The sequence below is a fragment of the Antechinus flavipes genome, chromosome 5 (genome assembly GCF_016432865.1).
Source record: "Antechinus flavipes isolate AdamAnt ecotype Samford, QLD, Australia chromosome 5, AdamAnt_v2, whole genome shotgun sequence".
NCBI lineage: Eukaryota > Metazoa > Chordata > Mammalia > Dasyuromorphia > Dasyuridae > Antechinus > Antechinus flavipes.
The window spans coordinates 224,990,506-225,003,139 of NC_067402.1; the positions used below are offsets into that span (position 1 = coordinate 224,990,506).

Genomic DNA, 12,634 nt, shown 5'->3' on the forward strand with positions numbered 1-12,634 from the left:
TTCAGATAAAAAGGGGGGAAAACTCCATAGTGACTTGATTTTGAATTGACCCGATATCTGGTCTCACTGTTCCTACCTTAGACCTGGTCACTTGTATCTCTCTTGCCATGTCTTGCCGCTCCTTTCAAATGGGCTCCAGATGTGGCAACCGGAGTTTCAGTTCCTGTTCTGCTGTTATTCCTCGAACAGTGACTTATTCCTCCATGAATAAGGGGCCATACAAGGTAGGGGGCACAGGCACCCTCCGATGGCTGGGCTGCTTTGGCTCCAGAAGTCTCTGCAACGTGGGTTGTGGAAAGCCCCGAATTGCCTCCAGGTGCAGCTTGCCCAGCTTTGGCTACCGGGTTGGAGCAGCCTGTGGACTTCCCCCCTGCATCACCCCAGTCACGGTCAACGAGAGCCTGCTAATCCCTCTGGAGCTGGATATAGACCCTAGTGTGCAGCAACTGAAGAGGAATGAGAAGGAACAGATCAAATGTCTCAATAATCGGTTTGCTTCATTCATCAATAAGGTGAGAAAATTGAGGTAGGGCTGGCTATATATCTTGGGTGGGGAATCCTCATTAGGTTCTACCTTAGCTATGGTCCTAGAAGAAGCCTGATTGATCCTCACATAAACATAACCAATGATTGCTCCTCTCTCAACCCTATCAACTCATAAAGAAACCAGGGCAGAGCTTTAGACAGAATATACTGAGCACCTACTATGTGCCAAGCATTTTCCATGGGTGCTATGGAAAACAGAGACCTTTGGGAAGACAAAGGTGGTCATTAAAGTATTTGTAGTTTAGTGAGAGAAATCCTAATGTTTGGAATCAGAAGATCTAAGTTCAACCTGGCTCATTTTTCATTCAAAAAACATTTGAATGCCTACTACATGCCAGTCAAGTTGTAGAAACATGTTAAAAAATAAGGAAATATATAAAATATACAAATATACAGAAAATAGAGAATGGGATATATTCTATTGAGGGGGAGATAACATATACAAGTAAGTAAATACAAACTATACTTCTCCAAAATTTCAAGGAGGAGAAAAAGGAATAACAATGGAAGGGTTCAAGAAAAACCTCCCATAGGAGATATCAGTTGAATTTAATTGTCATTTACTATTTCCTTGATTTCCGGTTTACTCATCCCCTCTGAAACAGTTTTCAGTTCTATAAATGATGTATTTGGACTGAGTTGTCTTTATAGTCCTAAAGGTATACAAATTGACAAATTAACAATAGACCAACCAAGGCTTGAAAAACCAAGACCACAGTCTAGGAGACACAGCTTTCCATTATTCATATCATGGGGCTAGAAGAGATGGGGAATAATATAGGAATCAGCTGGATAAAGGTGATAGTGATAATATTATGTCACACTTGTATTTTTCGTTGACAAAACACTTGTATACAATGTCTCTTATGTGAGTATCACAATCCTAGGAGACGGGTAGGAATTGTTATTTCCATTTAGCAAAAGAAAATCCCCACAAATAATCCAATATATTAAATGTCTTCAGCCTAACCTTAATGCCAAAGAAGAACTGTTCACAAAAGTAATTTGTTTGGGTATGTTAGCCTAAAACTGCCTTCACCACTCTCACTCTCACAGAATATTAATCCTTCCTCTGACTCTAAGGGAATGGTCTCCCTTTTTATCGCTGCCTCCTGGATTTCAAAGTCCCAGCTAACGTCCTACAAGAAACCTTTACCAGCTCCTCTCACTTTTAGTGCCTTCCTTCTGTTAATTATTTCTTATTTATCCTGTATCTAGCTTGTTTGCTTAGAATTGTTTGTATATTGTTACCCCCATTAGATTGTGAGTTCTTCAAGAATAGGGATTGTTTTTGCCTTTCTTTATATCCTTAGCACTTAGCATAGAGTAGGTACTTAAAATTGTTTACTGACTGACTGAAGTGAATTTGGGCAGTCACATCTCTGAATCTGTTACTTCAGTTGCAAAATCGGATTAGACTAGGTAATCTGTCAGTATTTCCAACGCATTTGGAAGTGAAGTGACTAGCTCTAAATTTATGTAACCATCAACTTTTTTTTTTTTTACTATTATTTGCACATATTTGGGGAAGATTTTCCCCTAACAGACATTTTTAAGCATGTAGCTTAGTGCCATGAACATATATAATAACTACTCTGGTTCTGGTTCTGACTCTGCTTTAATTGAATGTTGGCTAAATTATTTAATTTGATAATAATAAACAATGGGAGTAGAGAAGGGGGTGGGGAACAGAAGGATTGAGAAAGGCCCTGTAGAGGAAGTTGTGCATGCTTTGGGTTGTGCTTTTAAAATTTTTTCTACAAGAATGAGACAAGAAGGGATAAATACTGAAAAATGAATGAATGTATAAATGAATAAATTAATGAGATGCTATAGACAAGAGAAATGACTCTTTCTCAGTTGGTCAGATAAATGACATTACAGTCAGTGGGTTTTCAAGTTACTTTTCCTTCTCCCTCTTGTGTTTGAACTTCCTGAGACTTTTGAAAACATAAATCCAACCACATCATTTTATAGATGGGAAAACTTATGCAACTAGCAGCTGTAAAAGGCAAGATTTTGGCTGAAGATTTCTCACTTTTCAATCCACAATTCTAGCCATGACCCTGTGCCATATTGCCTCTGTATTTCTGGAGCTATCATGGCTTCATAAAAAGAATCTTAGAAAAATTGGTTCTGATCCCAGGAAAAAAACTTCTAATTCTCCATGTAGCCTGGATATGTAAGTTAGGGCTTAATAAATTATCTATCCATCTAACTAGTTAGTTCTATCTATTCATCTCTCTATCTACCTATCTGTAAAGTGGAGATAATAATCCTTGGCCCAGAGTGGGGTGAGAACAAAATTCAAAACTCAAAGTACTATCTAAAGATCAGCTTTTGTCATCATTCTCACTACACTGAAAAGAAGCAAGCCTTGCTTTTTTTTATTAGGAAGAGCATGGGACTGGAAGTTTGAGATATGGATTCTGGTTCTTACACTGCTTTAGTTGAATGTTGGTCAAGTTATTTAATTTGACAATAATAAACAATAGGAGTAAAGTAGAGGGTGAGGAACAGAAGGATTGAGAAAGGCAATAAGAGATTGTGCATGCTTTGAGTTGCACTTTTAAAGATATTCAGGTTTCTACAAGAATGAGACAAGGCGGGTGATCCTTTCAGACATTAGTAACTTCCATGTTTTCTTATGAGGGAATTATATTAAATGATCCCTAATCTCTATACCCCATAACATCCTAATCTATATTTGATACTTGTGGATCTAGGATGCCTATAGTGGCCCAGAAGACTCAGGAGGAACTCATCTGACCTAAACTTCTTCTCTGGGTGCCCCTAAACCCAGGATAAATGTTGAGGATACTTCTGAAATTCCCTCCATTGGTTTGAAGATACATTGGGAGATCAGAACTGAAGACCTGCTTGAAGATTTCCCCATTAAATTGTTATAATCATAACTGTTCTTGTTGTATAATAGTGTGTATTATGGTTATCTATGCTGATAGACTCTCCTAGACTGTAAGCTCCATGATGAGTCTGATCTAAATTTTGTATCTTCTTTAGCTCCTAGCACAAAGTTATATCTCATAAGAGGTATAGTCCTCCAGGACCTCCCTGGAGTCCTCCAGATGAACATCCTAGCTTTTTGGTTGATAGGTGCGCTTCCTAGAACAGCAGAACAAGCTATTGGAGACCAAGTGGAACTTTCTGCAGCAACAGAAATGTTGCAAAAGCAACATCGAGCCCATCTTTGATACCTACATCAGCACTTTGCAGAAGCAGTTGGATTGTGTGGCAGGTGACCGGATACGACTAGAGGCAGAACTCAATGGTTTGCAGGATGTGCTGGAAAGCTACAAGAGAAAGTGAGTTTGCCTTCCTTATTCATTCAAGGCAAGGAAAAAAATAGAAGCCAGGACACTGTGCAAAAAAAATAAGATGGAAAGGGTACCATGTTTACTGCAAACTAGATCCTCTAGCTGTCTAGTCAGTCCTGAATACCCTTTGTGTGTAGAGAATGTCCTGTTTTGTGTATGGAATGGAGGGGCAAGGAGGATAAGAAAAAACCTAATCCCTCTCCTGTGAGAATTCATACTACTAATAAATTATTTAAAGATTTGTGAAACACCATTATCTCATATGAGTTTCACAGTAGCACTATGATACTATTATTATATCCATTTTATAGATCAGGAGAGGGCTGTTGAATTGCCTAGAGAAGTATTTGATTCAGGATTCAAACTCAGATATCTTTAATTCCAAGTCTCTCTATCCACTCTGACATTTGGCTGCTAAGAGTGAAAGGATACTCACAGACTAAGCTTAAAGACAGAAAAAAGAGCCAAAGAAGGGTATAAAATTGAGTAGATCAGCACTAAGGACAGGAAGTAATGATATCGAGTGGAATTAGGAAAGGAAGGGAAATGGAGAAAATAGAGAGGCTGTCACAGATTGTGGAAGGAGAGAGAGATTGATGGTGCAAAGGAGAGGTCAGTTTGCCAAGTGGAAAGGAACATGGTATATAATGTACACCAAAGAATGGATGGGGATAAGCATCCTGAAAAAAGAACCACAAGAAGTCATATTAGTTAGATAAGGGAGAAGTAGTGAATAGAATGTTAAGTTTGAATAAAGCTTGGATTAGATGTCATGTATGAAAGGGAGAGAGTCACAATTGACTTTTGATCAGGAAGCAGTGTTTGAAGTTTCTTATGGACTGGTTTGGAGAGAAAAGATTTTGATAGGAAGTTGTTTTAATCTTTGGAGTCACATGGAAGTCAAATTCAACCATTTTATTCCAGTATAAATCAGGTGAAGGTGAGTAGGTTTCAAATCTCCTACTGGACCAGTAGAAACAGCACTGGACTTGGAAAATCCCTTAACCTTTCAAAACCTGAGTCCCCTCATCTATAAAATGGGAGCAATGTTTCCTACCCACTGAGTTGTTGTGACGCACATATTTTATAAACTGTAATCTTCAATTAAATGAAAACAATGATGATACCTGTTATTACATGGGTCCAATAAGTGACACCCCTCAACTCCCCTCTGTGTGTAGAGAGAGGCAGCTGGTAAGAATCAGGAATTATATAGTTAGTTTCAACACAGAGGATTACATTCACCAGATTTCCCCTCCTCAATAGCAACCACTCAACTCTTCAGTAGAAAGAACAGAATGAAAAGACCTTCCTCAGCCCAGTACTTAGGGTTCATATAAGGAAATGCTTCCTAAAGAGTCTAAGGATATTAATAAGGGTGAGTGCTGGCTTCTTAAAGAAATAAATGCTAAGCTGAGTGATGAAGAAAGATTCTAAGACATAGAAGAAAGCACAGAGAGCATTTCAGGCGAGAGGGAAATGGAATGCCCCTTAAGATATTCAATTCCATAAACACTTATGAAATACATTCTATGTACAAGGCTCTGGACTAAGGGAATATCTTTATTAAATGCTTCCATTGGTTAGAGGTAGATTTCTTGTATCAAGAAATCCTTCTACCTAGAACTAAAAGATGTTACATTTGGGAGGAGAAGAGAGGAAAGGGAGGAAGAGAGAGAAGAGGAGGAAGGAGAATTAGATTTGGAATTGTGTTTGAGTCTTCATGCTGATGCTATCTCAGTGACCTCAAAGAAATCACTTTTTTTCTCTGAGTTTCAGGTTCTTCTTCTGTAAAGCAAAAAAGTAGAATTAATCACTAAGGACTCTTCCCATTCTGAATTCCATAATCCTAAGAAATCTCTTTCAAATGGGACAACCCAGGAGAAAACCATTTTCTTTCCCTTCTTTTTCAGATATGAGGAAGAATTATCCCTGCGACCCTGTGCAGAGAATGAATTTGTAGCCTTGAAAAAGGTGAGGAAAGGTGGGGCATAGAAAATTTCCTAGAACCCTTCAGGTAGATTTCCCCAGAATACCAGTGCCCAGTAATAATATCATTACTTCTCTCATTTCCTACTACCAAAAGCAAAGGTAAGTTGCTGAACAAATGCTCCTTTGCTCCTGTGAGCATTCTACAATGAAGGAAGGGCTGGGCAGTGTCCATTTACAAAATTCCTTTAAATTGAAAATATGTATTAAACAGCAACTATGTTTGGAGCACTCTGATGGATGATGAAGAGAAGCAATGAAGAATTTATAGTTTGATAAATAATTCAAACAACTTTCTTAAAGTGTTAAGATTTTCCGATGTCTTAATTTTCTCAATTCGTTAAGCAGTTTTTAAGCCACCTACAAAGTAAGGCTAACAATTGAGTTAATGTTAGGATCAATTTAAAGGCCCCTTCCTCCACCCCAAACCTATTTTGTCTGAGATACTTAGATAATTGAAGGTTGGTGTGTAGACATAAAAAGTGTCTTAATACTTTTTCAACAATGCAGAGACACTTCAAGCAAGGAAGTTCCAATTAGGTCAGAGTAATCAAAGCTTCAGGGAACTATAGTATAAGTATCCCTTAGAAACAAAACAAACACAAATCCCTCTCCTGCCAAAGTTTTTCCTAGTCAGGGTATAGTGTGTCCCTACTTCCCTCCCTAATGCCAACAAGCTGTGATATATGGAACCCCTAATGATAATGATTCTTCCTTTTATATTATTTATTCCATTTATATTATTCCTTCATTCCTCCATCTACTACGAAGGAACCATAGGGCCCTTTCTTCCCTTTGCTTAACAGTATGAAAAAAAAAAACCTGCTCTGGTTAGTGAAGGAGGGGCTTCAGTTTTGAGAGGGTTTGAAGACACTCAGAAATTCTTGGGAGTGCCCTTGCTTTAGGATTTCACATGTCTTATCTTCCTTCAGGATGTAGATACAGCCTTTCTGATTAAAGCTGACTTGGAGACCAATGTTGAAGCCCTGGTTCAGGAGATCAATTTTCTGAGAAACTTATATGAGGAGGTAAATAAGCCCATACTATGCTGATTATGATTTCATCATCTAGTTCAAGAGTTTGCCATGGGAAAATTTCAGGAGATCTATGAACTTATATGGGGAAAAGGCATGTCACTAATTTTTTTATTTTCTTTGTAAATCTATATATTTTGTGCATTTTAAAATATAATTTTAAGAAGGGATCCTTAGAATTACCAGTTTGTCAAAGGAGGACATGAAACACACAAAAAGGTTAAGAACCCTTGTTCTAGCCAGTGAGGACATTTCCATGCATAGAGTTCTAAAATTTTTATTTCATTGATATTAGAACCAATGGATATTAGGCAATAAGCTTCCTAGAAAAAAAAAATTTTCCTGAGTCTTTCTCTCAGCCTCAATATTGGTTTCAACCAGAGATCAGGGGATCTCTGAGGGTCTGGGCTTATAGTTTGTTTGTTTTTGTTTGTTTGTTTGTTTTTCCTATTTAAATATAAGCAAAGTTGAGGCTTATTTGTGAAGAATAGAGAAGATGAATCAGTAAGAGGATAATTGAGAAGACAACAAAAATATAGTCATTAAACATTCAAGGGAACATTTTTTCCCAGTATAGTATCTAAAATTCATTCTCTTCCTTTCCTCCAACTCCCTTTCGTTGAAGACCTCATTAACTTTACAATTCTCTCTCTCATTTTCCAGGAGATCTGCTTGCTCCAATCTCAGATCTCTGAAACCTCAGTCATTGTGAAGATGGACAACAGCCGGAACCTGGATGTGGAAGGCATCATTGGCGAGATTAAGGCTCAATATGATGACATTGCCAGCCGGAGCAAGGCTGAGGCTGAAGCCTGGTACCAATGCCGGGTGAGAGAGCCAGGGGTTCCTCTGTCTTTTCTGGGAGAAAGGAAACAGAAGAGAGGGCAAACTTCCCCTAACAGCACTATAAAGCTTGCTGATGAGGTGTCAAGGCCCCCATGAAGTGACAGGGTGCTCTGTAAATCCCAGACAATGTTGGTTTTGGCTGTTAGAGGACTGAGTCCAAGAGAGACATGTGGGAGGAAGACTGGCTCAACAGACTAGACCCATTATCAGGGAGCAATGGATGCCCAAGCTTTATTTACCTTGAGACTCATTGGTTGTTCCCAGTCCAGTTTCCGCTTCTAAATTGCCCTCAATAAATACCACTTGACAATGATAGTGATGCTATTTGGCTTTTGCTAGTGGGCTACTTACTGGGCGTGGGAGAGACTGGCAGAATAGAATGGTTACTAATGGCCAAGCAGAAATAATGATTAATATGGCTACCAATTTGTGCAATCAGGTAATTAGACGCCAACAGGGTAGGAGGTGAGATAAACATTTGCAGAGAGGCCTATAGCATATTGAAGGGGGAGGTTTAGACATTGAGAAATGTCTTAAAAGTCATCTCAGTTATCCATTCTGTGGTTCATACTAGCCTAAGTTTCATTCCAATTTGGGTCCTCCCTATTCCCTTAGGCTGCCCTTTGTCAGGATGTATTTATGGGATACAAACACTTCTGTACTCATTCTCTTTTCAGCTAAACAAAATAAAAAAGTAAATCATTCAAAAATACTTTTTAAAAAAGTAAATAATTATCATAGAGGAAAGCACTGAGTTTCAGAATCAGAGAGAAATTGCCTTTAGGATTATTTGATATCATATATGCTTCTGTGCTATCATATCTTCTGTGCTTCCATTAAATTCAGGAAATTTAGAGTGGCCTGAATTTCAAGTTAGTTAATGTGAATTTAGAAAACTGCTTCCTATTAAAGTCATGATTCAAAATTAGATCCAGAAAACAAAGATATTTTTAATTGTTAAGAAATTAAAGGAAGAACTGTAGAGTTTTTGTTTTTTAAAAGAAATGATTAAATGATCTGAGATGAAAGATAGAAAGAAGCCAGGTTTCCATGGATGGAGTAGATATTCTGAGTTGGGGCAACCACTGAATATACAAATACTTAGAGAGAAAGATGTTAGATAAGGTAGATAACACTATTAGGATTAGCCCAGTTTAGGGCCCTGGAGAATCTGACTTCTTCTGCACTTTGGCAGTATGAAGAATTAAGACTGACAGCTGGAAACCATTGTGAAAACCTACGGAACAGCAAGAATGAGATCCTGGAAATGAATCGACTAATCCAAAGACTACAGCAAGAAATTGAGAATGCTAAAGCTCAGGTGAGGCTCTGGGACAACACCATGACTCTAAACTGTTTATATTGTAAATAGGAAAGTGCTCTTCAGCCAGCTCTCCATGAAAAATAAATGTATAAGTTAATATTAAATTTAACCTCTATTATTAACATTTTCTTAAGTGTAGACAATAAAACAACAAATCACACTACAATTTGTAGTGTTTGCTGATGTCCAAAGCATAAATACTCACACCATAATGAAAATTGAACATATCTCTGACTGCAGTTCTATTTTGAATTATTAGTCTATATTCTGACTCCATTCTTTTGAAATCTAGACCTATATTCTACAGGAATATTAGAAGAACTGCCACAGAGAGAGTAAAAAACTTATTCTGGGTTGTTCCAGAAGGTAGAACTAGAACTAAGAAACAAAATTTGCAAGGAGGCAGATTTTTAGATCAACATAAAAAAGAACTGGCTAAAAAAATGGGATACACTGCCATGAAAGTGAGTTCCCTATTATTAGAAATATTCAAACAGTCTGGATGATTGTTGGTTAGGGTTGCTATAAATGAGATTGTTACACTGAATGGGAGGATGGTGGAGGAGAATAGATGGCCTCTAGGTTTTCTTTCAATGCTAAGATTCTTTGATCTTATGATTATAGGTTTGGTAGGGATTTTCCAACAAGTTGTGAAATCAAATGAACTTCATTCTTACAAGCCAATGAAGACCAATCACTAGACATGCTCCATTTCCTGCAAAGCAGTATTTTAGCACTTCCAAAAAAGGAAATCTTAGCACGCTCTTGGAATAGTTCAGTGAGAAGTTTAGAGACTGCCAGGCTCTCTCTAGAATCCAGGGAACCCTATCCATTTTTGCTGGTGATGCTGGTGACCCCCAATAGCGCTTCTCTGTGTCCTGCTGCAGCGCTGCAAACTCGAAGGTGCCATAACTGACGCGGAGCAGCAGGGTGAGGCTGCCCTGAACGATGCCAAGTGCAAGCTGGCAGGGCTGGAGGAGGCTCTGCAAAAGGCCAAACAGGACATGGCGTGCCTGCTGAAGGAGTACCAGCAGGTGATGAACTCCAAGTTGGGGCTGGATATCGAGATCGCCACCTACAGGAGGCTGCTAGAGGGAGAGGAGCACAGGTGAGCAGAGGCATTAGCAGTTAGTTAAAGACCCAGCTTGTAGATTTTCCAGGGTTTCTGTTTTGGGCTTTCTTTCCCTCCATCTATCATTTTAGCCATTTTCATTGTCAGTCAACTGTAGATTTTTTTGTGTTATCCTTTCAATCTGAAGTGAACATAGAGGTGGGATGTTTTTTAATCTTCTTCATCTTCTTTCACTGTGATATTTGTGTCTTTTCATCCTTTCTACTCTCTCTTATTCCCAGGCTATGTGAAGGTGTTGGACCCGTGAATATATGTAAGTAGTCAAGTGTCCTAAGTAGTTATGAGATTGTGTGGAATTGAAGTATTGGCTGGAGTCCAAAAAGCTCTGGCCAAGATCTGCTATTTGCCCATCAAAAAAAGTAGACAGAGCACCAGGCCTGAAGTTAAGAGTACCTGAATTCAGATTCAGCTTCAGACACCTAAAACTTACTGGCTATGTGGCCCTCTGCATGTCACTTAACCCCAATTGCAGAAAATAGGAAGAATTAAATGTGATCCATATATATTTTATATTTTTAATTTTAGATAATATATTTTTCAATATATTATATATTTTACATATTATTTATATTATATATATTTTTAAATAGCTCTATGTTCTAGCACTCCTTTGGATGGAATCACTTTCTGAATTTTCAGAGGATATACTTAAGGAAGAGAAAACTGCTTTTGCCTTCAAGTTTACCCACTCTGACAAAGGAGATGGGATACAGGCAGCAACAGGCAGAGACATTGAGAAGGTTAGGGCTGGGAGTGCATTTGTCAGAGGTCTTTTCTTCAGTGCTGGTGGGATGGGAAGAGATTTGGGCGTGCAGTGCCAGTGGATCTGATTTGTTGGAGAGGAATGTGAAAGAATGTTGGGAAGGAGAGGAGAATCAGGGCTAGATAGACATGGAGGGATTCTGCTCCAGGCTGGGGAAATGATCTTTTCACAACTTAGGGGGTAGGAAGAAAAGGTATGGGTTAGAATGGGAGCAAGTGTACTTGACTAGAGGATCATTAGAAGTCAGAGGAATGGAGATTGTGGAAGAAAAGAACTGTAGCTCTAACTAAAGCCTTTTAATTTAACATTAGAGGTTACTAGAACTACTTTATGTTCTGGATAAATATTCTCTATTCTTTCCCTCCTTTTGTTCCTCACAGCTGTCAGCAGTTCTAAAGGTGCCATCCTGTATGAGCCCTGCATGGTGAGAACAGAATTCTGCCCTGGGGGCTCAAGCGGCATTCGGAGCAGTGGGGGCTGCAGCTCAGGCGCCATGGGCAGTAGCATTGTGGTGGGCACTGGCGAGCTCTATGTTCCCTGTGCCCCTCAGGGTGGGTTCAGTTGTGGGAGTGGGCGGAACTCAAACATCAAGCTGGTGTCTGGTGGCTCATCTAGCCATAAATGCTAACATACTGTGATCTGGCTAGGAAACTCCTCAGTCTTCTCAGTCCTGGATTCCCAATCAGCTTTCAGCATAATTACAAGCTCCAAAACACCTTTCTGCATTGCCCTTGTGTGTGTTTTTTTTATTGTAAACGTGTCTTTTTTTTTCAATCAACAAGCATTTTTTTCTCTTTTGCACCATCACCACCAACACCACAAAAGAAAAAGAAAATTCTCTTAACAAATATGCATAATCAAACAAAACCTATTCCAACACTAGATCTGTCCAAAATGCATTTCATTCTTGAGTCCATTTTCTCTAAATCAGGAAGTGGGTAGCAAACTTCTCGATGATTTTCTGGAGTCACAGTTGGTCATTTCTTTGATAAGAGTTTCTTAGTCTTTCAAAGCCATTTTTTTTAAACAATGTGATTGTTGTTGCTCAATTACATATGATGCTTCATGACCCTCTTTGGGATTTTCTTGGCAAAGATCCTGGGATACTTTGCCATTTCCTTCTCCAATTCATTTTATAGATGAAGAAACTGAGACAGAGTTAAGTGACTTGTCCAGATTCACACAGCTAGTGGCCATATTTGAATTCACAAAGAAAGGTCTTTTTTACTTCAGTCCCAGTACTCCATCCACTTTGCCCCCACCTGTAATTGCAATTGAACAAGTTGTTCTCCTGCTTTTTCTCCCTTCATTTTATACAGTTAATACAAATTTTCCCAAGTTTCTCTGAAACCGACCCTTTCATAACATATTTTTGGTGTGTTTTCATTTGAAACTACTCTTCATTGTAACGAAAACTTCCGATTCTCCATATAATGCTATGTATTTATTTATCTGTATTGTTCTAGATATTGTTGTAGGGATAAAGGTGAAAAGAGGGGATTGATGAGATCTGAAGAACATTAATGCACAGACTCAACCTTCAAAGAGCTGACGCTAACTAGACAACTGTTTACATAAACAAAAGACAATAGAAAAATAGCAGATAGCCTCTCCAATCTTATCACAAAACAAGATCATTTCACTAAACAATGAAGTATGTATTTT

General features: G+C 38.5%; 1 protein-coding gene across 1 annotated transcript; it reads left to right on the top strand.

Moving 5' to 3' along the window:
* The first annotated feature begins 107 nt into the window (after window positions 1–107).
* On the top strand, window positions 108–11,688 carry KRT82 (keratin 82). The gene is made up of 9 exons (XM_052000444.1): window positions 108–512; window positions 3,661–3,869; window positions 5,795–5,855; window positions 6,803–6,898; window positions 7,568–7,732; window positions 8,946–9,071; window positions 9,962–10,182; window positions 10,428–10,459; window positions 11,350–11,688. Exons 1-9 carry the CDS (start codon window positions 108–110, stop codon window positions 11,595–11,597), a joined length of 1,563 nt encoding a protein of 520 aa, XP_051856404.1. The 3' UTR covers window positions 11,598–11,688.
* Window positions 11,689–12,634: the final 946 nt, after the last annotated feature.